Below are 26,533 nucleotides of genomic sequence, written 5' to 3'. Positions count from 1 at the left end.
ATAAATAAATTTAGATTAATCTTTAGGGCTACTAAAGTTTTTCAGTCAAGAGCAGTGAGTGATTTTCTGTCTTTCTGTTGTTGCTTGATTAACATCAATGACTCGGACAATAGCAACTAAATTAGGCTGCTGTCCCTTTAAAACCGCTGCTGCAATGGTTGCAATGTACTGATATACACGTTCTCCCTACTGTTTATGTTCACTTAAGATGTAATCAACTGTGTTTACGTGAATACTCATCAAAACGGACAATTCAACATCATTGTGTGTGCAATTCTTCGTTCATGCGACGCTTAAGAGTACTCGCGCGCTGTGAGAGGCACTTTCTGTGTGTGTGTATGCTTCAGTGTCTGCGCTCAGAAAACCGGACCGAATTGAGTTCTCTCTTGCATCGTCAGATTTATCTATATGTCTGCTCTTCTCTTACTCCCACATATTGACATTTTTGAACGTTTTATGAGACGTAAGTGTATTTTAGCTTATGTCCCGCCAGTTCATATGTACGCATCTAACCTCTGAACCATGCAGCAGATTTGTTCTGAATGAATCTCTTCCCAAATCGTCCCTCCCTAACATTTTCGTCTCGTATTTATTAGTTGACGAAAATATCAATACATTTTCGTCATAGTTTTTGTCATTCAAAAATAGTTTTAGTTCGTTATCGTCTCGTTGTCGTCGGTGGAAAAAATTTCGTTGATGAAAATTATGACGAAAATTATTCGTCAACGAAATTAACACTGCATAGCACTGTCAATAGCTAATATTTTTTAAAACATAGTGTTGACTATGATGACCCTTTAGGATCGCCAATGCCTGTTTGCTCTTGCGTCCGTTCCCCGTGATGGAGCAGAGTTCTCTGGGTTCCACAGCTGAGCACCGGCCCTCTGCCATTGTTCCCTAATGGCGCTATGCTGATTTTTTCTGTCAGCGCTTTACTTTAGTAATCCAATCCCGCCTCTCCCTTGTCTTCTCTTTGTTCTGCTCATTTTTCCTCCATCTCTTAGGGGTGGAGATTGAACGCAGTAGGATGTTAATGAATATTAATGTAGCAGCCCTTTTGTCCCCGGGGAGAGTCTCTCCCTCGCTCTCTGCCTGTTTCGCTTTCCGTTTCTGCTGATGGAAGGGAAACTACGGCAGGAAATCAGTCGAGGTCTCTCCGCTTGGATTGGGGGTGACCGAGAGCCGCATGCAAATGAGCTGCTCATCAATATTAATGCTCACCCTTTATTAGCTGGAGAGTCCGGAGAGGGAGACATGTTTTCACTTTAACCTCTTTTATGAATTTAATTCACCTGTACCATGTATTTAGATATGGTCTTCATTCAAAGTTCTACTATAACCTGGTGAGCTGCCTACCTAGACAGCATTTTAACACATTGACACAAAGCCTGTTTCAAAAGGTAGGCATCATTGCAGCTATCCCATAATGCATTAGACAAACCTAGTGAAAAAGTTTCCCAAAGATAAAATATTGTAATTATATAATATTTTTAATTATACATACATATACAATACAGTGTGTGTGTGTATATCTATATAGATTATATACACACACATAAATATTTAGTTTTGTATTTTGCAGATATTAATAATGTGTAATTTTTTATATATATTTTTTGTAATATAGATATATATAAAATTGCATATTATTCTAATGTTCTATTTTTCTCAGTGTGTGTGTGTGTGTGTGTGTGTGTGTGGGGCGGCTGACACATGCCTCAGAAAACCGGACCGAATTGAGTTCTCTCTTGCATCGTCAGATTTATCTATATGTCTGCTCTTCTCTTACTCCCACATATTGACATTTTTGAACGTTTTATGAGACGTAAGTGTATTTTAGCTTATGTCCCGCCAGTTCATATGTACGCATCTAACCTCTGAACCATGCAGCAGATTTGTTCTGAATGAATCTCTTCCCAAATCGTCCCTCCCTAACATTTTCGTCTCGTATTTATTAGTTGACGAAAATATCAATACATTTTCGTCATAGTTTTTGTCATTCAAAAATAGTTTTAGTTCGTTATCGTCTCGTTGTCGTCGGTGGAAAAAATTTCGTTGATGAAAATTATGACGAAAATTATTCGTCAACGAAATTAACACTGCATAGCACTGTCAATAGCTAATATTTTTTAAAACATAGTGTTGACTATGATGACCCTTTAGGATCGCCAATGCCTGTTTGCTCTTGCGTCCGTTCCCCGTGATGGAGCAGAGTTCTCTGGGTTCCACAGCTGAGCACCGGCCCTCTGCCATTGTTCCCTAATGGCGCTATGCTGATTTTTTCTGTCAGCGCTTTACTTTAGTAATCCAATCCCGCCTCTCCCTTGTCTTCTCTTTGTTCTGCTCATTTTTCCTCCATCTCTTAGGGGTGGAGATTGAACGCAGTAGGATGTTAATGAATATTAATGTAGCAGCCCTTTTGTCCCCGGGGAGAGTCTCTCCCTCGCTCTCTGCCTGTTTCGCTTTCCGTTTCTGCTGATGGAAGGGAAACTACGGCAGGAAATCAGTCGAGGTCTCTCCGCTTGGATTGGGGGTGACCGAGAGCCGCATGCAAATGAGCTGCTCATCAATATTAATGCTCACCCTTTATTAGCTGGAGAGTCCGGAGAGGGAGACATGTTTTCACTTTAACCTCTTTTATGAATTTAATTCACCTGTACCATGTATTTAGATATGGTCTTCATTCAAAGTTCTACTATAACCTGGTGAGCTGCCTACCTAGACAGCATTTTAACACATTGACACAAAGCCTGTTTCAAAAGGTAGGCATCATTGCAGCTATCCCATAATGCATTAGACAAACCTAGTGAAAAAGTTTCCCAAAGATAAAATATTGTAATTATATAATATTTTTAATTATACATACATATACAATACAGTGTGTGTGTGTATATCTATATATGTATATAGATTATATACACACACACACACATAAATATTTAGTTTTGTATTTTGCAGATATTAATAATGTGTAATTTTGTATATATATTTTTTGTAATATAGATATATATAAAATTGCATTTTATTCTAATGTTCTATTTTACTCAGTGTGTGTGTGTGTGTGTGTATATATATATATATATATATATATATATATATACAGTATATATACATACACACACACATAAATTTAGTTCTGTATTTTGCAGATGTTAAGCCTAATAATTTGTAATATTTTTTTATGATATATATTTTATGTTAGACTATTATATATTAAATATATATATATATGCTCAATGAAAAAGATTCTCCAAGATATGAAGCATATACATATATACATATATGGATTAAAATGTAGTTCAGTCTAATTAAAAAATGCCTAAATTGTCTAAAATGCCTATTCTACTCTATTATAAATTATTAGGACAGGGAATTTTTTGGCTGCTTGGATTCTATTTGTCCTATGTTACACTGGGTAGCTCCGCCCACAGTCAAATCCAATTGGTCCAAAATCTAGTTCCGCAAAACTGAATTTTAAACATCAAATTCTGATTGGTCGTGATTATATTATGTATTTAGCAGACAGACTGCTTGTCTCTTCGAGTTTGTTGGGACATGTAAGAAGGCATTCATGCATGCAGCACACTAGGTTTTGAAACCGGCTGATTATTGACTGGCAGATGTGGATGGCCAGTGATTTCTGTTGTCAGATCTCCAGGTGTTCTTCCGTTAACTGATAAAGTGTGTATAAACTGTGACGGAGCTCCGGCAGTGTGTGAATGAACTGAACGATAAGATCTGAGGTGTTTTTACAGGTGTGTGTAATCTACTTATGCTAAAAATAACAGTAATTATTCTTCTTTACACAAATGTTCCAGGTTCAAAATGAGTTTAGCTCATTTTGGTTCTATTAATCAGCGACTTTTTCATCAGGAAACCAAATAAAATGGTAAAAGTTTCACCATTTTTGTTTCTTTTTCTCTCCCGACAGCAACAAGAGCAGGACCCCACTAACCTGTACATATCTAACCTGCCGCTGACCATGGATGAACAGGAGTTAGAGGCCATGCTGAAGCCCTTCGGACAGGTCGTCTCCACACGCGTCCTGCGGGACACCAACGGCGGCAGCCGAGGGGTCGGATTTGCAAGGTGAGGGTCTTGTATCTGACCCCAAATCACCAGGTCAACTCCTGTTGTCATGCTATCGTTCTTTGTGAAATCCCCTTCAATGTACCAACCATGGTTCAAGTCTGCAGCGTCGGTCAGGGAATCATGCGTCCTGGAAAGCCCCTGGCGTTGTGCCCGCCACAACACAAACACTTCAGACCCTCCCATGATCCTTAGTGCCAGTCAGTTCCTTGAAAACATAGCTGTGCATCTGACATATCAGCACGGCAAAGCCAGAACTCCCTGAACCTCTCTTTGTAAATTTATGACAAGTAAAAACTTGATTGTACTAAGTGTTATTCTCACGCACTTGAGTGAAAAACCCTTGACCTGGTTTATCTAATCAGATAAATAAGTTTCGAGTATGCTTTCAGATATCAATGATGTAAGTATAAATTATGAAATGAGTTTTACTGATAAACAGAATGCATTGGCAAAACATGTCTTTATGATTTTCATAGCTCTGCATATCTAAACATTCACAAAAATGTCAATTTCTACCCTCTTTTGATGACTTGATTGTACTAACCTAAGGGTTATTCCTGCTCATTTGAGGGAAAACCCCCTTAAAGAAAACTGAACTGGTTTATTTAATCAGAATTAGGTTTTCAAATAATAATGATATAAATATAAATGACATATTTTAAATGATAAACAAAATATATTAGCAAAACTTTTGTTGATATGGGTTTCATAGCTCGGCATACCTAAACATTTATGAAAATCTCAGTTTGTACAAATTTCTGTATTTATTTTAAAACTGATTACAATGTATTTGTTTGCAGTTAAAATAATCCGAGCATGCTTTCCACTCTAAATGAACTGAAGCAAGATTTATATGCACGGATATAACAAAATATAGAAATGAACAGCAATATTTAGCTACATACTTTTTAATTCGTAAAAATGCCTTGCAGAGACATTTTTGAGTGACATTAATCATTAAATCTGAGTTTTGAACTGATTCACTAAAATGAACCGTTTGAAATGATTCACTGAAATAAATCAAACTTGCCAACTCAATTTTAAATGTCAGGAAAAGAGCAAAAAGGATCATGAAACTATAAGGTAATGCATTAAGATGAGTGCATTATGCTTTAGTTTAGTAATGCAAAATCCCCTAGCTATTCTTCATATGACTTTAACATGTTTCTCAACATTTACAGGAACTTAACAGGTAGCCAGTGCAGAGACTGTAAAATTGGGGTAATATGATCATATTTTCTTGACCTGGTAAGGACTCTAGAGAGTGAAATGTGTAAACCTTTAAACCGGTAATGTGTTTCTCTAGGATGGAGTCGACGGAGAAATGTGAAGCTGTCATCTCTCACTTCAACGGGAAATTTCTCAAAACACCAGCTGGAGTTATGGGTAAGTGTGCATCTGCATGCTTCGCATTTACTTTAATGCAGTTGATCATGAAACTTTTTTTTTTAAATATGTCAGATTAAGATGAGTGCATTATGCTTTAGTTTAGTAATGCAAAATCCCCTAGCTATTCTTCATATGACTTTAACATGTTTCTCAACATTTACAGCTGGTGCAGTTGATGGGAATGATGTTTTATATTCAAACCGAGAGTGAAATGTGTAAACCTTTAAACCGGTAATGTGTTTCTCTAGGATGGAGTCGACGGAGAAATGTGAAGCTGTCATCTCTCACTTCAACGGGAAATTTCTCAAAACACCAGCTGGAGTTATGGGTAAGTGTGCATCTGCATGCTTCGCATTTACTTTAATGCAGTTGATCATGGAACTTTTTTTTTTAAATATGTCAGCGTTCACTCGCCCTCATGTTGTTTCTAAACATGCATGACTTTTCTTTCCTCCACAAAAGGAGAGGGTACATTTCTGAAGGATATCCTTGCCACTTTTCTGCATGTAATAGGAGTAAATGATTGAATTGTCATGTTTGGGTTAACCACTACTATAATGTGTGTTTTGTTTGTGCATAAAGACACAATGCTGGTGTGTTCGAGCACATTCATTCATTCTCTGGTAATGATTCTCCTCGGATGGGGTCTAAATGGAAACAGGCTTTCGGGCATGTGGCGCAACCGTTCAGCCATACCAAACGGCTTTCGCACGAATGTAGATTTAGACTCGCTGCACGAAATGCTGAAATTACAGAGCTGGGAGGAGCTACATGGGCATGATGCAGCTTATTGATTAGTGGAGGCTCGTTTGGGACTCAAGTGAAAGCAATGTGTGCTAATTTTCTCTTACTGGCCTGGCGTAGCCTCTCTAAGCATTTTAATTGGATTATTAGACTGAAATAGTCTCCACTGACCGTGTCAGAAAAGAAGGAAGGGGGTTATATGAAGACAGCTTCCAAATTAGATGCCTGCTGTCTAAGCATTGTGGGAAAGCCATTGCGGATGGAGCCAGGAAGCCTCAGAGGGCCTTGAGATGACGGCATATAACTGGTGGAGATTTTGCTGTACCGTTTATACTGCTGTACGGTTAACAAATAACACGACAGTTATTTGCATGTGCAACAAAAAAACAGAGATAAAAGTTATCTATCTTGAAAAAGAAACATAAAATGAAACTTAATAAAACAGAATAAAAAGTTATGAAAACCCATTTCTGCCACATAAGAAAAAAATACTTTAATAAGTCATAATTATGAAATAAAGTCTCATAATTATAACATAAAAAGTCATAATTATGAGATAAAATGTAAAAAAAATATGACAGTCATAATGTTATGGCTGATAACCAATATCTTGACTTGTTAAAAAAAAAAAAGACACATAACTTATTAAAACATAAAAATAATTTTGAAGTTTCCAACACGTATGAAAAAACCCACTTTGATCAATAAAAAGTTGAATTATGACATACTTTGGACATAAAGTTGAAATTATGAGATAAAAAGTCCAAATTATGACAATAAATGTTATGGCTGAAAAGCAATAAATGGCAGATATTTTTAAGTCTAATTTAAAATTAAAGCCAAATAAAACCAACTTAAAATTAATTTGAAGTTTCCACCACACAAGAAAAAAAATCTTATTTTTTGTAATTCATAAAAAGTTGAAATTATGAGATAAAATGTCATAATTATGAGATAAAAGGTCAACAATATGACATTCTCAGTCATAGTTATGAGATAAAACAAGTCATAATTGTCAAAATTATGACAGTCGTAATTATGAGAATTATGACATTCTTAGTCATAGTTCTGAGATAAAATAGTCAAAAAAAATCATAATTATAACAAAACAATTTGACATTTTGTCATAATTACAATTTATCTCATAATTGCGGCTTTTTAATCTCATGATTATGATTTACCAAAGCATGACACTTTTTCTAATGTGGCGTAATAACTAAGTAAAGTGCTTTCCTTTTAGGAGCAGAGTAATGTTACACTCAAATCTTCAAAAGATTTAACTCCTAAAGGGTTCAATCTTTTTCTAGCGTTATCATTTTAAGTTATTTCTAGATAATGAATCTTAAATCTTGAAATAGGCAGAAACAAATGAAATCAAACAATGGCCATCTTCACCTGATATGGTGCTGATATATTTGTGCCTGCCTCTCTATCAGGAATTGATCGGATTGTGAAAAGTGGGTTTTATATACAATACCAGAACGGAATCAGAGGGGGAGGGGCTAAAAATAAGAGGCATTTGTGATGTCATCCAAAAGGAAAGTCGTTTCAGAGGTTGCTAAAATGTCACTCCATGTTTAATGCACTGAGTAGCGTAAAGCAGTTGTACTGGAGTTTAACAAAATCTCAAGCCTTTTCTACTGTCACACTATGATGGTTTTGATTAAAGCATTGAGCGAGCAGTCAACATCACGCTGAGAGTTCATGTGTGTGTCTGCAGCGCCGTCAGAACCCTTGCTGTGCAAGTTTGCAGACGGAGGCCAGAAGAAGCGTCAGAGTCAAAATAAATATGCGCAGAACGGACGAGCCTGGGCCAGAGATGGGGAGACCAGACTTGTGAGTACTGCTCTTTTGCTCTCACCACCATGTTGTGTGTCCGGATCGCTTATTGCGGACATATATCACCTGCAGCAGCTTGTTAGTGAACACATGGACAGCAGGGATGTGTGGGTGTGTGTGTGTGTTTATACTAGCTACACCAATACAGTCATATATTACATGAACCACATAAGTGATACTGAGAAGTGTGTGTGTGTGTGTGTGTGTGTGTGTGTGTGTAAACTGCTTAGTCACCTGTCATTTCCCATCATGACACTCGCGCTGTTCCAAAACCTAGTGAACTGAAATGTACCCTCATAAGTGACTGATTTGTGACGGGAGACTCTAACTGGTATTAAAAACCATAGCACGCCGATATTTTGTAAATCAGTTTTTTGATCACTACTCTTTGGGATTGAATGAATTGTATTTCTAATCAACATTTCTTTTACTTGTCTGACGTCTTGATTTGAGTGATTTGACCAGTATTAATATAATAACCTATTTCTTATTTTATTTTATTTTTTTTATTATTTTGATCAGTACTTCAGGATTTAATCATATTTATAATAAACATTTATTTCACTTTGTCTGATATCTTGAAGTGATTTGACCAGTATTAATAACCAATTTTTTTATTTTATTTTATTATTGTTTTTCATTATTTTATTCTTATTTTCTATATATTTTTCATTTTATTTTATTTTATTGTATTTTGATCAGTACTCTTCAGGATTTAATTCATCATATTTATAATCTAATTTATAATTGTTTATAAAGAAATGTTTCTTTCTTTCATTTCTGCACGCCAGTTTTAATTATTTTTATTATTTTATTGTTTTATTTTATTTATTTTTTTATTCTGATCAGTACTATTCAGAATTTATTGTATTTATAATCAACATGTCTTTTTCTTTGTCTGCCATCTTTAAGTGATTTTGTTGCAATGCATTCTTTGTCTGAAATGTGTCTTTCATTTCTGCACACCAGCATTACTATAATAATATATTATATATATAATAATATTATATATCCTATTTAATTTTTAATTTAATTTTATTTTATTTTATTCACTTCAGGATGTAATTATTCATATTTATAATCAACATTTCTTTTGCTTTGTCCGATATCTTGAAGTGATTTTGTCATTAACTAGTCCCAAAGATCAGTGATCAAAATTAAATTAAATTAAAAAAAAAAAAAAAACTTTTTTTTTTTTTTTTTTTAAATGGGTGTATGTATGTATATTGATCACTACTCTTTGGGATTAATTATTCATATTTATAATCGACCTCCATGTGATTTCACACAAATCTCCCCTTAAAATACTGCCTGTATAGTCAGCTCACTAGGTTTTGGAGCAGAGCGAGTCACGAATCACTGTGTTCAGTGTTCACAGTGTCACATGACCATTCATAAAAAGAAAATCAGTAGGAAAATGTATCACATCACATCACTTAATTGAGTCGATATTGTGGTTTTTCTAATGAAAATTACTTTAAACGTTTTCATTTTTTCTTCTTTTCATGTGCAAGCCATGTACGGAGAAGGTCGTGGATGGCATGTAATTACAGCACGCTGGGTTGTCTGTCACGCCAGATCATTTCATTAAACCTTATGCAGTTTCACAGGTTTTATCCACGCATGCCGCAGCACTCGACTGGACAGTGTCAGATTCTGTCCACAGCGAGAAGAAACATCTTAAAAGCTTTTCCACATGTTGATATGGCTGTGACAACATGAACTATTTGGCCACAAACTCGAGGGGAAGGCAGTAGGGTCATTTGTTTTCAGTTTTATGTTATTTGACATAGGCTGGGCGATATAGCTAAAAAATAGTATCAACGATATAATGTTTCATATCGTTCGGTATCGATAATTATTGACAATTTTTATAACCTTTTTTAAAACAAAGAGCAATAGAAAAAATGTTTAAATTTAACCACTGTATTTTTAAATTAACCCAATTTAGTGAGACAACAATTTTTTTGTTTTAACAATCAAACACAAAATAAAAATTAAACAAATATCTAATTTCTAATGTTTTATATGCAGATTAAATAGGTCTTAAGGAAACTTTTGGCTTGTCTCCCAAGGCCACAGGAGGGCGCAGTGAGCAAAATAATGCAACGCATTAAAAATGATCAACGCAAGGAAGTAACTCTATTAAAAAAACATGCATTACGTCTAAATTAACTCATAAAAATCAAATATAATTTCATAAATTGCATAAACAATTATGAACAAAACAGCATCATGCATTTATGCATTGCTTAATACAAAGAGCCGAAGCACCATTCACACAGACTGCATTTAAAAACATTTGAGACGCAGTGAAAAGGAATAAACCTTCACAAATTCGTGACGTGTTTTCTAAAAGTTTAAACGGTTTTAACTTTGCATGTCTTTCTATACATCTCTTGTGTGCAGCAGTCATTTTTTCCGTCTAAAAATGTGCTGATTATGCGTTGAATGGCTTGGTTTTAACCTAATCAAGATCTTCTCCGCATTGAGCTTGTATATTTCTCTAATATTTTGAATGAATAACGCAGCAGCGGCGCATCTCGTGGGCTAGACTAACAAAACATTAAAATGCAACAACGTCACTTACATCATCATCCACGCAACTCTCGCGCCACTGATGACGCTTCCTGATGCACACCTAACATTCAAATGCAAATGTTTATGAACTAATATTCATTTTTTATTCACAATCTCCTCATCACAGGCAGGCACAGCAACTCATTTCAGCATGTGTTCGTGTTTGTGTGTGCTGTCTGCGTCACTAATAGCACGTGCCTATATCGTGCGCTATATCGAACATTTTTCCTATCGTTATCGAAGAAGGTGTACCGTCGATAAATATCGATACCGTTTTATCACTCAGGCCTAATTTGACAAGTACGGTAGCCCCAAAAAGACACTTGCGCCACACTTAATGATATAGCTTCATTGCATTCACTAACAAAATATCAAAGCAAGTCTGTATCTGTGTTGAAATGCTGCAGGAGCTTTTCTCTTCACTTACTTTTTAACTAACACTTTTCTTCGTCATTTTTGCTCAGTGTCTTTTAGTGGATGTATGAAATAATTTCTCCCCAGGTTCACATGATTCACAAGCTATAAGTGGCACAACACTTTTGACTTCATTTTCAACACTTCAAAAGCAGCTATGAGCTGAATGGTGTGAGAATGATGTTTTATTTCTCTCTCTTTCTGTCTCATAGGCTGGCATGACACTCACATACGACCCAACCACAGCTGCTATGCAAAATGGGTACGAGACAACAAGAGTCCTAAGAAAGAGCCAGTGTTATCGTAGTATTATTTAAACACTAGTATAGTATTTATTAGTATTTTGAATTCGCTTTTATTTTTATAGTTTCTCTCTTCATTTTCATTTTAGTTCACGTTTTAGTAATTGTTTTGTGCTTTTTGTATTTTTTATTATTAGTATTTGTTATTTCTATTTAACTTTAATGCATTTTATTTCTGGTTTAGTAATTTGAGTACTTCTGCATTTCAAATTATGGCTTACGTTTATTTAGGTTAAAATTTTTTGTTTGATTATTTTAATTCAGCTTTATTTTAATTTTAGTAGTTTAGTTATATTTAAAATGTAGTTTAATTTTAGTAATTGAATTAGTTTTAGTAGTTTTATTTTTCGAACATCCAGACATTAAATTGTATATTTCCAGCTCTTAGAAATTCTTTTTATTTTATTTTATTTTATTTTTCATTTAATTGCCAAGGCAACCTTTCTAAATTTAATTTTAAAAAAATTTAAGTTTAGGTTTTTCTTTTAATTTTTCCAACTCAGGTATTTTTTTTCAGTAAGGGATTTTATTTTTTTATTATTTTTTTTATTATTATTTATTTTTTTCAGTTAGCCATCAAGGTACGAAGTTTCTCAAAGTTAAACATGTTCATTTTATATGAATAATAATATTCATAATATTGCACAGCCTCTCATACACTATTGCTTAAATATGCCGTTTTTATCTTTCTACAGATTCTATCCGACTGCCTACAGTATTACAAACAGAATGATAACACAGACCCCCATGTCTCCATACATCTCACCTATGTCCACATACCAGGTAACATAATGTGTAGTTCAGATCAAACTTTACTGCTTACAGACCGATGGAGGTCTCAGAGATGGATGCATCAGAACTGTCTCAAGGGACGCTGATAATCTGTATTTTATTATTCAGGTACAGAATCCATCCTGGGTCACCCATCAGCCCTACATCATGCAGCATCCGGTGAGTCTCAGCACTGGCCGTCTCTGATTGTCCTGAGCAGTGCTTGTTTGTGTGTGTGGGAGAAATACACTTGAACTGCATCATGACTGCTCATAGACTGAGAGTGTGGGCGACAGGGACAGAGAGTCCAAACAAACATACTAAAGCAGAAACCACAGCAGTTTATAAGTAATCAGAATGAACAAACTTATGCCAAATAATATAGTTATTAAGCTGATAGGTGGGCACAGTATCAAAGAATCTGCAAAGGTTTGCATCCAAACAGAATGAAGAGTCTGAAGTTTCCATTTATTAAGAAATGTTAATTTCTATTTATACACACCAGTATTAATATAATAACTGGCTATACCAATTACTATAATATGAATTGTTTTATTTTATTTATTTTTTATTTTATTGTATTTTATTTATTTTATTTTTATATCTTATATTTTATTTTATTTTGTTTTATCATTTTTATTTTAGTAGTAATATAATAACTGGCTATACTAATAACTATATATTTTTTATGTTATTATTTTATTTATTATTTTATTTTGTTTTATTTATAATATAAAATTTAATTTATTTATGTTATTTGATAAAAAATACCATTTATAATAACAAAACTTTTCGTTTATGTGTCTTTAACTATAGGCTGTCATATGAACAACCAGTTAGAAATTAGACAAAATTAAGTTTCTGTAACCTTAAAAAATGTCATTTGTAACGTAACTGTGAAAGAGTTAGACAATATTTATTATTGTATTTATTCTTATTTTAAGTTTTTGTATTGTTGTCATATGTATTATGTAGTTAACTCAAACTTAATCTACAAAAAAACTATTTTGATACTTGAAATAAAATAAAAATTTGAACTGTAATCAAATAAGATATTAAAAACTCCAGTCTCATTTTTGTTTAGTTTATCTTCAAATACTAAAATAAGTAAAGCTAAGTAAAAACTAAAACAAATAAAGATAAATTGATCAAAACTATATAGACATATTTTTAAAAAACTAATAAAAATGACAGAAATGCACAACAAAATTACTAAAACTTTAACTCAAATTAAAGTGAAATCATAAAATATAAAAATAGAATACAACTCAAAATATTAACAAAAACTATCATAGTATATCAATGATACTAAAATAGCATTGCTACAAAGTACAGACACCTTGATTTTAGTCAGTTATTTCATTCAGTAATTTAATAGTTTGTGAAGCTGCTTTTAGAAGCAACATTGCTTGTAGCAAACAGTTGACACTTTGTCCTTGATACGTGACGTGTGTTTCCTACTTCTGAAGAGCAGCAGTGGCCATCACTGTTGTGCAGGAAACACTGGTGTGAGTGTGTGTTTGCATACGTGCACTAACACTGAAACACACCCAGATGCTGGATTACAGTGTGGCTGAAGTGTGTGTGTGTGTGTGTGTGTGTGTGAGATCAGTGATGGTAATAAGTGAAGCTGCATGAATGACTCTGTCATACAGGGAGAGTCTAAATGAGACTCTGTGTGTTTGTTTTTGTGTGGGTGTGTGTAAGTAATGTGTATATACTGACTGGTGTGAGTCAGTACGTATAGAGCTGAGTGTTGTCGATCATAAATGAGGGAACTGTGGATTTAAAGGCCAGTAATGACGCTGATAGCTCAGAGATTTACAGAGTCTGACTCACAGAATAAGAAACCAGGACTCAGCACGCACATCCCAGAGAGACCTAGGGTGCTCCAATCACCCGAAAGTGTCCTGACAAGTGGGCTACATAAGGAGTTTGTCCTTTAGTTTAATTTATTTATTTATTTTCAGTTAATTGCCACAGCATAATTTTTTTATTTTGTTTACATTTTTACTATATTTTATTATTTCAGTTACTTGCCAAGTCAACATCTAATTTTCAATTTTTTTAATTTTTATTTTAATTTAGGTTTTTCATCTAATATTTAGATTTTATTTACTGCTGATGGAATGAGAGCACGAAACACAATGTGTGCAGATTTGTACTATAGCAGTATATGTTGGTGTGTTCATGTGAATCTCTCTCATCTCTCTCTCTGTAGTTTATGCCAGCGAGTCCAGCTCTCCAGGGGCCCTATATCCCTCCATACACTCACATGCAGACCACCACCGTCTCAGTAGAGGTGGGTTCATGACGAAAAACACTTTCCCAGACACAGATTTAACCTCATCCTGCTCTGAAGAACTTCCTGAATTCACGATCACCATAAATGGAGAAAAGTTGAGGAACAGACTGGGCTTGCAGCTGTGCTGAAATGTTCTCGAGTAAATCGCACAAAACCTGTGAAGAACATGTCCAGGGAACATTCCACAACAAAATCAAACAAAAGAAATAAAATAGAAGATTTTAGAAGAAAATAAAGCCTGTTTTTAGGAACATTGATTTTTTTTTTTTTACACACTCTGAGGTTATTTTCATGACAGTTAAGCATGTTCTTCCTAAATCCTCATAACTGTGATGCATAATAATAATAATAATAATAACAATAACAGTAAATTATTACTATTTAAATTGAACTATTAAAGTATTTATACATGGTAGTATTGTGGGTATTGCCTTTTATTTTGTGCAATAAAACATTTTTTTAAATATCTTAAAATAATGACTAATTTTTCGGCCCAGAATTTTCATTTTGGTGCATCCCTAGTTACATTAGCACTGCAGATCTCTGATTTGATTTGAACTTGCATGATTTGTGCTGGTTGTGTTGGCTTGGTGCATAAATGTGAGAAATTAAACCGCATGTTTTGTTGTAGGAGAACAGTCCACAACCTCAGGTGGAATCGTCCAGTGATCATTCACCTTATACCTATCAGCAGGCCAAGTGATGAAGAGGTACTACAACTCACATCTGTTCATCCACACATATACCACGTTTATTTACAAGCAACCATTTGAACATTAATGAAATCAAATCAATAAGGACTGGGGTTATTATAGTTAACTAAAACTAAAACCATAAAGAAAAAAAAAATTTTTGCAGTTTGAAATAAAATAAACATCAACTAAAATAAAATACATTTCAGCTATTTTTGTTTGTTTTGTTATATTTATTTTAACAAAATAACAACAACAAAATAACAAAAACACAAAACAAAATTACTAAAACTGTAAGTGAAATGAAATTGGAAAATCAAATCTAAATGATTTTTGTTGTTGTTGAGAAATTGAAAATACTTTAAACATTAACAGTAATATTGTGAAATACTAGTACAATTTAGAATAACTTATTTTTGTATTTCTATTTTCATTTTTTAACTTGGTGTACTAAAATAACTATAACTGAAATAAAAATTAATACACACTGTAAATACACAGCAAAATTACTTAAACTTTAACTAAAATTAAAATGAATACAGAAAATACAAAAATGAAAAGTAATTCAAAATATATATAAAAAAAAAATATATATATATATATAATAGAGTCTCAATGATATTGATCAGGACTTAACAATAAACTTGCTGTTCCTCTTATCTTAAATTTTCAGAAATTGTCAGCCATTTAAAAAAAACGAAGTGAAGAAGTTGTCAAACCCGAATCTATTTGGTATGTGTGCAAAGCTCAGGATGTCCTGTTTAAGATGCACCAGGACTGTATGTATATTCTCAAAGAAATCCACCAATCGAATGTCCTTTACAGAAGATCAAAATGACTTTCTGGGATCCAGGAGGATTAAACCTTGTGCCTGATTCTTATGTAAATGTTTAGAGGTCATTCCAAGTGTTGCTGCATTATTGGTTTACATCTTTCTGAAATGATTTGTCTGGCAGCGTAAACAGGTTTCACAGATGCGATATTAGTTTGAGTGCTTCTGTGTCTCCTGCTTTACTGATCCTGATCCGTGTGTCGTGTCGGAATTAAAGGCATAGTTCAACAAAAAAAGACAATTCTGCCATCATTTACTCATTCTAGACTAGTATTATTTTCTCTGGTGATTCATGCTGTTGAGATCCAAAAAGCATCATAAAAGTAGTCAATACAACTTAGTGATGAGAGAGAGTAAATGATGAAAACCCAGAAGAAGAAAAAAACAAATTTTAAAGTTGTAATTTCCATGCCTGGAAATTAATTTTTGATTGTAATGCTCAAATACAGTTATTTTATATCAGTATACTATTATAGTTTTTTTTGTTAATATTTTCAGTTAGATTTTTATATATTTTCTCATTTCATGTTAATTTAAAAGTTTTAGTAATTTTGGTGTGTGTTTTTGTCATTTTTATTAGTTTAAGTATGTCTGTATCATTTTTTTTTTATTTCAAGTTTTAGTTTTAATTATTTTAGTACATCAATTTAAACTAAATGAAATTTAGAAATGTTGCCTTGGAAACTAGCTGAAATAAAATATGTTTTAAGTTTTTAATTTTTTATTTTATTTCAATTAACATTTATTTTGTTTCAAGTAATGACATTTTTTATATACATATATAGTTTTAGTTAACTATAATAACCCTGCTCAGATCTAAAATATGGTGTTTGAGAGAAATTGGTCTTTAGTCAATAGATTATCAAAAGAAAAAAGAAAAATAATGGAAAATATGTTATCCCTCTCTCTCTCTCTCTCTCTCTCTCTCTCTCTCTCTCTCTCTCTCTCTATATATATATATATATATATATATACACTATCTGTCAAATGTTTAGGATCAGTACAATTTGTATTTAATAAAAGATTCTTCTGCTCACAGAGGCTGAATTTACTTGATCAAAAATACAGTAAAAACAGTCAAATAAGAGGTTTTCTATGTGAATATATTGTGAAATGTAATTTATTCCTGTGATCAAAGCTGAATTTTCAGCATCATTACTCCAGTCTTCAGTGTCACATGATCTTCAGAAATCAGTATAATATGCTGCTTTGCTGCAAGAAACATTTCTGATTATTATTAGTGTTCAAAACAGTTGTGCTGCTTCACATTTTTGTGGAAAGCAGGATACATTTTATTTTTCAGGATTCTTTGATGAATAGAAAGCTCAAAAGAACAGCATTTATTTGAAATACAAATCTTTTTTTAACATTATAGAACTGTCACTTTTGATCAATTTAATGCATCCTTGCTTAATGTTCAAATTTGGACATTTGGACTGTTGATTTAAAGTAGGGGTGTCCCCGACTAAGGATTTTCATAGTCGAATCGGAATTTTTGAATCTTGCCGATATTCGACTGATAGTCGAATCATATGTTTTGGGGGCGGGGCAAAATACATTACCAAGAGTCAAGTCAGACATTCGACAATCATACATAACGTAATGTTACCACACAGGGAAAATGTGTAATGGATGCCTCGCAGATACAAACGGGGTAAATAATGTTTTATGTTTTGATTAAAAGCGAAACCCTAAGAATTCACAAATTTTTTTACAATAGTGCTCTCATTATAACGTTATGTATATGACAGTAGTTATTAATGTTCTGCATTTCTGTTTTGAGCTGCGCGCGCTGAAGATGATCAGCAGAATGAAGCAACAGGTTTTTAATCAATGGGATTTAACTCATCATTTATCTCATATAGAATACGCTTCGTTATTTATACAACATAACGTTAATATTACGACTTATAGGCTATCTGCACAAAATGCCCCGAATGCACATGAACGTGTCTGCGCGGCTCTGAATGAACTCCTTTTGTGGACACGTTCTTCACATAACAACGTGCAGAAACACGGCAACTAAACTATAAAAATTCACAGCGTTTTATTATAAGTGTTCTCATTATAATTGTTATGTATATGACAGCCCCAGTCATAGTTATTAATATTCTGCATTGTTGTTTGCAGTGCCGATCCTAGACTTCTGGGGGCACTACGTAAAACTGTGTGAACGAATGAATCAAACGCATTTGTCCATGTTTCACTTAGTCTCGAATCGAACTCGCGGAAAGCGCTTGAGAAACAGTGTCTCTTCCGCGTCTCGGTACGCTTTCAATTGGTTTTTTTAGTCTCGAGCAAGACTGTACGACATTCACATTACATGATTTGACTGATTTTAACGTAGAAAGGGCGACAGCGCACTGCATTAAAAGAAATGATCATTCATGTTTTCATAACCACTGGGCAAATTAAAAACGAAACTAACATTAAATCATCTTTGAGAGCAAGGGGGCCCCCTGGTGTTTCGGGGGCCCTACACAGCTTGTGTATTTTGCGTATAGGGAGGATCGGCTCTGGTTGTTTGTCTTGCTCACGCTGCCCGCTGAAGTACGGTGACTGAGAAGTGCAAAACAAATCACAATTCTGAAAACAAAATAACAAATTACAAACACAAATGCAAGTCTAAAAAACAAAATAACAATTCAGAAAGCACAACAACAATTCAGAAAACATTATAGCAAGTCAGAAAACACAATGACAAATTCGAATACACCCCGTATTTTTTATTCCATAGTAAAGGCAATTCATACAGTACATTTAAACTGAGCTACTTTAATACCATCTCCGAACTTTCTACCACGACTCTGCTGTTCTTCGGCTGGTTCTTCCCTGTATATGTTGATTGACAGATGTCTCGTTCAGTCAGCGGTGAGTAATCCGAAACCAATGGCACTGTCTCAAACTATACCTACCTCTTCCGGTTTGTCTGATTTGTCGTTGTGTTTTCTGACTTGTTAATTTGTTTTCGGATTTGTCGTTGTGTTTTCTGACTTGTTATAATGTTTTCTGAATTGTTGTTGCGTTTGTAATTTGTTATTTTGTTTTCAGAATTGTGATTTGTTTTGCACTTCTCGGCCACCATACTGAAGAGATAATCACAGTAGTACTACAATGAAGTGCTTTACTGCAGCGCAACTCAACCAAATGCATCTTATATGAGATAAATAATATATACACTATATATATAAACCGGCTGAAATGTTTTGAAATCACTTGTACCCTACCTGATCGAAAAAATCTAGTCTTTCACTCTGCCTGTGTCAATTTGAGTCTTGTTAAAGTTTTAAATCGCTGCCGCCGAGATGCTCCACTGTCGGTCACGGATTATGGAAAGTGAAACTTAAATCTATAGGGGTGGTTGGATTTATTCACACACGTTAAAATATTAATTTGAAGCTTCTTTCTTTTCAGATTCTTATTTACAGCATTATTTTAATAAGCTGTATATTAACTTTGGGAGAAAACCGGTAGTTCTATGTGAAATCAGACATTTGAGCACCCCCATATAGCCAAAATGGCATGATCATAACACCCTGCGAATATTCAACTGTGAGATTGGTACTCGAATCAGGCTCCTCCTATCGAAGCATCGAATCTTCGACTATTTGGGGTCACCCCTAATTTAAAGTGTTGCGTTTGTTTCTCTTGCAGTGTTGTCGGGGTTTGAGAGAGAAGGAGACGACTGCTAAATCAATAACAGCTTCCTTTGAAGGACCCGCTCTACCGATGAATCAACATTTTGCACAGGTTCTACGATGAGTTCCTCCGTTTTTATAATAAAACTACTTCAACTATTTTGGTATAAGTTCCATTAGGTGCAAATCAAGGATTCATTTCATCAGAGGATGCTAACAAAGAAAAAACAAAATGGGAAGAAAAAGAAAAGTTTTATTTTACTAAGGAAACGACGCTTATTTTTTACCAAGGATCGTCACATAGATGCAGGAACTTCATCATGCGACTCGACGTGCATGGAGATTCTTCTTATTTTTATGATTTCAGATTTGTTTTCTCTCTTTCTCTCTCTTCTTTTGTACTGAAACAGACGTTCGTTTTTAGAGATTTATCAGCCGGACATCCTGAGAAAGATGCGTTTGTGCTTGCGGTGTGAGTGTCGTTGATGTGTTTTTGTCGTGTGCTTCGTCTTCGGTCTGACCGATCTGTCCATCTTATACGATTTGCCTTAAACTCTTTCCCGTACAGTAGCCGAAGAAAAGACGTCCGGCTGCTGCCTTGTAAATCAGCTGAATAGGGCTTTTTTAGCATCTCGCAAAGGAACATCGCGCTTGGATTTCGGTGTTTTGCTTTTTCCGATCTTTTAGAGTACAAACCGTTTCGAGTGATAACATTGATGGAGTTTTAATAGGATTTAATGTTTTTATAATCAGAGGTGACGATGAGCCTTTGGTTGTTTGAATGTGGTAGAAATTCTGCTGAACGATCACATTTTTGATAACTGCCTTTTCGTTTATAAATCTTGGTGTTGTAGTTTAGCTTTAGATGAGCTCCTGTGGGAGGGGGAGGAGCTTTGTCTTGTATTCTAATGAGGGGGCGGAGGGAGGCGTGGCCTGTCAGATCGACTATAGTTCAGAGTAAAACCTTACTTCACCAAAGACAGTCAGCAAGCGGATAGTGCGGATGTGACGTCATATTCTCTTGAGGCGGGCCACGCTGAGACTTTATAACAGACTAGGTTGCAGTTGTGGAGAATGTGCCTTCTTTGTACATATGCATTCAGCTGTCTTTAGTTGGCGAGGTGCGGACACCGATTTGAAGGACGATTTGGATCCAGCAAGTGCCACAAACTAAACGAAAACATCACTACAGAGCGGAGACAACTGAAACTAAAACAGGGAATGAGGACAGGTTGAAACGACGGCTCCGTTCCAAATCCCTCGTGAGCTGCCTACATAGTTCAGTAATTCTACATGATCCACATGCATCATGCAAATAGATTTCAGTGGAGCTTTCCATTTGAATATTAGCAGTAAAATTACAGTACGAAGCACAGAAAAATATTAGTTGGTTTTCATTAGAATTGAACTATTTTTAGCTGCTTTTCTGTTTTGAATAAATTATCTTTATATCCAACAGTTTTTGGATGTATTTTTTCACCCAAAATGCATCATGAATTTGCCTTCTAAGTGAAGGATATGTGTGATGCTTCCTTAGAATGTGACAAAAGTAGGTATCATACTGCCTAAGTACCGTATTTTGCGGAAAATAAGTCACTATAAGTCACACCGGGTCAAAATTGCATTGTTGAGAGAAAACAAACACAGATAAGTTGCAGTTTTATTATTACATTCAGAAATAATGTAAAATACAGGTGCATTATATAATTGCATTATATAAGTTGTTTTGGTATATATAAGTCACACCGGGGCAAAATTGAGAAAAAAGACTCGGATAAGTTGCAATTTTATTACATTCAGAAAGAATGTAAACTACAGATAAAATTAACATTTACAAACATAAACACTATAAGCATGTGTTTTAGTTCCCCTCGCTGTACAATAAATCTTTTAAATGTAATGTTATTTAGAACAGGAATGAAAATAAAACAAATTATAGCTGCATTCATTATAAACATCAGACATGTAACTCCAACCAACATGTTTGCATGCTTGATGTTAATAATTGCATCATATAAATTGTTTATATATATATATATATATATATATATATGCAACATTTTTCAGGTAATAAAAAAAATTAGATTTTCCAGAAAATACAGTTGGCAGCTCACAAGGTTTTAGGACACAGCCTTTGAAATAATAATCGCATCCATTACAGGAAAATGTTTTTATTCTCTTTTAAACTCACAATATAGTTTATTAAGGCTTTATTCATTAATTTGTCTTCCAAAAGACTGTGTTTTTGACCTGGTGGGTCTTGTTGACCGGTTATCTACCTCAGAGTTTTGTTGTCCTCTGTTTTGATTGGTCGGGCAGCAGGTTCAGCCCGCCCCTCCAGACCAAACGGCCAGCTCTGGAGCTGCCCACTTACACTTGATTTCTTTCAGGTTTTTTTGTTTTGAAATACTTTAATCCTCTTCTTCTTCTTCAAACAGAAAAGTTTTCTTTTATTATTTTTATCGTTATAAGGAAAGTTGTGCATTGAATGTGTCGTTTTAGTGTTGTTTAGCATTCAGATTCATCGTTTCGAAAGCAAAAAAACTGCTGCTTTTCATCACAAGATATTCCAGTAGTCCATAGGAAGTAGAGAAGAAAGTGTGCACGCGAGAGACGGAGCCAATGAGAAACAGCGATGCTGAAAGTTGCGGTTTTCCCGACACATCACTGTTGTATGGAAGCTCGTTTCTGCCACAGAATAAAAATTAAAAAAAGGCAACTGCGACTTTTTTTCTCAAAAACGCAACTTTTGTTCGTCTGAATTCTCAGTTTACATCTTGCAATTCTGTTTTAATTTCCACCACAGAATAAAAAATAAAAAACATTTTATCTCTTTTTACTTTTTTCTTGCAATTTCACATTTATATCTCACAGTTCAGATTTTTTTCTCGGAACCGTGTTTTTGTCTTGCAATTGCAAATTTGTTACATTTCGCAGTTCTGACTTTTTTCTTTGAATTTTGAGTTTTTATCTCACAATTCTGACATTTTTTTCTCATAATTGCAAGTTTAATTCTTGTAATTCTGACTTTTCTGAGTTTACACTTCGCAATTTTGACTATTTTTCTCTGAATTCAGAGTTATCTCTTTTTCCCCACCACAGAATAAAGAATAAATAAGGTTATTGCAACTTTTTATCTCACAATTTTGACTTTTTTTTCTAAGAATTGCAAGTTTATATCTTGCATTAGTTTTTTCCCACAGAATTGTGAATTGTAATTTGTTTCCATCATGGAATAAAAAATTTTTTTTTAAACTTTTTATCTCACAATTCAGAGTTTTCTTCTCAGAATTGCGAGTTTATATTTTGCAAGTTAACATTACATAATTCTGGCTTTTTTTCTCAGAATTGCAAGAAAAAAGTCATGAACTGTGAAATGTAAACTTTGTAAACAAGTTTATAACTTGTAATTGCACGATATAAACTCACAATTTTGAGAAAAAAATATATAAATTTGCCATTGCGAGAAAAAAAGTCTGAATTGTTACATATAAACTCGTAACCGCAAAAAAAAAAAAAAAGTGAGAATTGTGAGAGAAAAATTCACAATTTCCTTTTTGATATTTTTTTATCCCGTGTCAGAAACAAGCTTCCATACTTTTTCTTTCAGACTGAGTCCAGACAGACTTTTAGTGGCGTTATTCACGGTGCTCAGCTCACAGCCGAGTCCATTCTTGATGTGCGTGTGTGCGTGTGTGTGTGTATGTGCGTGCGTGCGTGCGTGCGTGTGTGTTTCTGTGGAGTTCTTGTGTGGCTCATGCTGCTAGTAACATCCGAATCCGAAGTGCCAATCTGTGTCTGGGTCAAAGAGTTGGAAAGACTTGTTGTGCAGAGAGAAATTGCTTATGAATATGGAAAATCATGTACTAGACAGCCATTAAGTTATATGAAAAGTAATAATTTATGAAGAGAGACGTTTTGTACAGACTGTTTGAAAAAATTAAAACAATAAAAAGATTTTGATAGAGATGACTATATGAGAGTTGATTTAGTAATTTCTTTCTCTGTTTTACATGTCACGCACTTGCCAGTGGTATCTTGTACATTCGGTTTATCAGAAACCTTCCTCTGTATTTGTTTCTTTTTATTTTCTGAGTGTTTAAGCCAAAAAAAAGCTGTTTTCTCCCTTTTCCCCTTTGTTTCCAGTAGATTGTTAACTAAGCTTTATTTCTGTTCATTTCTTTGAGAACTTTTGAATAAAAACACACTTTTGTTTTATTCATGTTGTGTCTTCATTCACAGACCAAACGTCTGAGAGCGCTAGTGAAAATGCATCTGCTCCGCATTCCTTTCTACATCGTTTTGCATTAGAAATTATCAAATTAGCATAACTATTTGACTGAAAAAGGAATGCGTCAGTATTTGGTGTGTTTTTTGATTTAATAAAGCAGCACTTGTGTTAAATGAACTAAACCTGATGATCATGTTCTTCAGCGTGATTTAAGATGATCCAAAGAACATCTGACAGTCTGGTTTTCTTACATAAGTGACCTAGAAATGGTGTAGATATTATACAGTTTGTACCGTAAATATTTTTAAGATAAAAAGCCTTTACTGGGCTAGGACTAGCCTCTTGGTACAAAGAGAGAGAGAGAGAGAGAGAAAAAAAAATGAATACTAATAAAAATAATGAGAGAAAAAAAATTATAATAATGTTTTTTTCTCTCTCTCTCTCTCTTTGTACCAAGAGGCTAGTCTTATATTAACCTGCTGTCTTTGATGATTCATTAATTACCACTAGTTTAAGAATACCTGTTGATGTGTGTCCTGTTTTGCTGAAACTACATATTTAAAATCTTGTTTTCCTATTTTATTTCAATAGAAAAATCTATTATATATTTTCAATATATCTCAGTTTAAAAAAATTATTATTTTAATTGATTTTTGTATTTTTTTGTTTGTTTTTCTTACATATTGTTTGCACAGCCATGTAAAAGAAAAAAATCCCAAATGTTGATATCCAAACCTGGAAACATCATGTAGATGAATAAAATATTAAAAAGTCATGGACATTTCTGTAGAGAATATTTTAGTTATTTGTATAGCATCGAATACAATTTATTTGGCTAGATAGATTTATGCACGCTTTCTATGTAAAACCATTTTTTAAAATCCAGCTGGAAAAGTCATGATACTCATTTACAGTAGTTAGTGACCGTCAAATCTGAAATATTTCTTCAATTTAAGTAATAACTTCCATTTAGCATTACATTAAAAAAAAACAAATCTTTGCAAAAATATGTTTTAAACCTATTTTTGAAAATAATAATAATTTTTTTTTAAATGTAATCATATTTTGAATGTGGTCACAGACTTTTTGTACCCCATGTATGTTCATATATCCAGGGTTTGCACAGTCTTGGAAATATCAGAGAAATTCTGAAATGTTGATTTCCACACCTGGAAGCGTCATGGAGATTATGGATATTCCTGTAGTGAATATTTTTCTAGTTATTTATAGCTTGAAATACAATTTATTTGGCTAGATCAAATGTATGCATGCTGTCTATGGACGTTTGCAGACTGTTATAAAAAGAAGAGGGGATGCCACACAGTGGTAAACATGGCCTTGTCCCAACTTTTTTGAGATGTGTTGATGCCATGAAATTTAAAATCAACTTATTTTTCCCTTAAAATGATACATTTTCTCAGTTTAAACATTTGATATGTCATCTATGTTGTATTCTGAATAAAATATTGAAATTTGAAACTTCCACATCATTGCATTCTGTTTTTACTCACAATTTGTACAGTGTCCCAACTTTTTTGGAATCGGGTTTGTAAATAAAATGATAGAAATCATAATTAAATTGCCAGGAAGCATAGCATGTATATTTTTTCCTTTCTGATATACAATATTACGCCACACATGATGAGCAAGAACTGAAGCATGAAAGAACAGATTTAGTGAAAGGATGATTGCATTCAGTCAGAAACGGATTTCTTTGTTCTGGTTTCCTGAGGGTGTTTTTCTCAGCGGTTCATGTTCAGTTCTGAGAACAGAATGAGTTTTTCTCTGAGTTTTCACTTCTCTCTCAGTCTGTAATCAAGTGAGGCTGGGATTTCCACAAGTTTATTCTGTTTCAGTGTTATTAAAAAAATGGCACACTATGAATTCTGCATTTTAGAGCGCAGCAGACGGGTTTCAGAGGTAAAAAGTGCCATTCATTTCTTCCATGCAAAAATACATTTTTGACAATAACACTGTATAAAGCTTTTCTTTGAACGTTATTATATTGAGCTGTAATTATGCTCTATAGAATCAACTGAAGATGATAAAAGAGGTTATTTTGGGGCAATGCAAAATAAATGAATAATGTTATACAACAAGTTAACCCCATTTATTGGAATTTATTGAATACAGATTAATAAAGGTAATCATTTTTGGATGAAGTGTTGAAGCAGTCTGCTGTTTGCTCATCTCGACCAGCAGGTGTCAGTGTTTTAGGATTTGAGATTATGGATGCATTTATATAAAATAGTAAATATATATATAATTATATTTAATAATATTTGTGTCTTGTAGGTTGGATGGAGGAATAGATAGACAGATTAGTTTAGGTTTTGCCAAGAATATTTGATTTCAGTTCAGTTCTTTTACATTGTTACACCTTTAGAGAGTACAATGCACACATGACAAACAAACCATTATCAACTATTATAATGCATTTTAAGTTGGGTTACAATTATTTATGAAAGGATATAATGCATTACAATGCATTTTACATTATAAGTACCTTTATAGTGCATTATACGTGAAGGCGTTAAGTAAAGTGATGCAGGCAGCTGTATGAGTGACAGACAGTCATGCGGGTCTTTCTCAGGAACAGTTGAATTTGTGCAGCATCACATGGTCCACAGACATATCAGATGGTCTCAACTAGGTCCTGGACCTGGAGGGTGTCATGTTTGGGTGTGTGGAGGGTTTCAGGGAT

At 33.9% G+C, this 26,533-nt stretch overlaps 1 protein-coding gene and 1 long non-coding RNA gene across 3 annotated transcripts in view; both read left to right on the top strand.

Annotated features, from left to right (window-relative positions):
- The window catches only part of LOC107561566 (RNA-binding motif, single-stranded-interacting protein 1-like), a 70,993-nt gene extending 57,131 nt beyond the window's left edge, over positions 1-13,862 (top strand). For both annotated transcript variants that reach the window (XM_016246037.1, XM_016246038.1), the window contains exons 5-11: positions 3,932-4,089; positions 5,399-5,478; positions 7,946-8,061; positions 11,271-11,320; positions 12,056-12,143; positions 12,261-12,311; positions 13,839-13,862. In XM_016246037.1, coding sequence (XP_016101523.1) covers positions 3,932-4,089; positions 5,399-5,478; positions 7,946-8,061; positions 11,271-11,320; positions 12,056-12,143; positions 12,261-12,311; positions 13,839-13,841 — 546 coding nt within the window. In that variant the 3' untranslated portion in view covers positions 13,842-13,862. The remainder of the gene's footprint in view (positions 1-3,931; positions 4,090-5,398; positions 5,479-7,945; positions 8,062-11,270; positions 11,321-12,055; positions 12,144-12,260; positions 12,312-13,838) is intronic.
- A 462-nt stretch (positions 13,863-14,324) lies between these two features.
- Positions 14,325-22,313, top strand: LOC107561567 (uncharacterized). The gene is made up of 3 exons (XR_001605868.1): positions 14,325-14,433; positions 15,068-15,146; positions 19,615-22,313. It is a non-coding gene; the product is annotated as an uncharacterized lncRNA (long non-coding RNA).
- Positions 22,314-26,533: the final 4,220 nt, after the last annotated feature.

Source organism: Sinocyclocheilus grahami, unplaced genomic scaffold, assembly GCF_001515645.1.
Source record: "Sinocyclocheilus grahami isolate Dianchi unplaced genomic scaffold, SAMN03320097.WGS_v1.1 scaffold780.1, whole genome shotgun sequence".
Lineage (NCBI taxonomy): Eukaryota > Metazoa > Chordata > Actinopteri > Cypriniformes > Cyprinidae > Sinocyclocheilus > Sinocyclocheilus grahami.
Note: the sequence above shows the minus strand (reverse complement) of the source record. Positions and strands in the feature narration are given on the sequence as shown.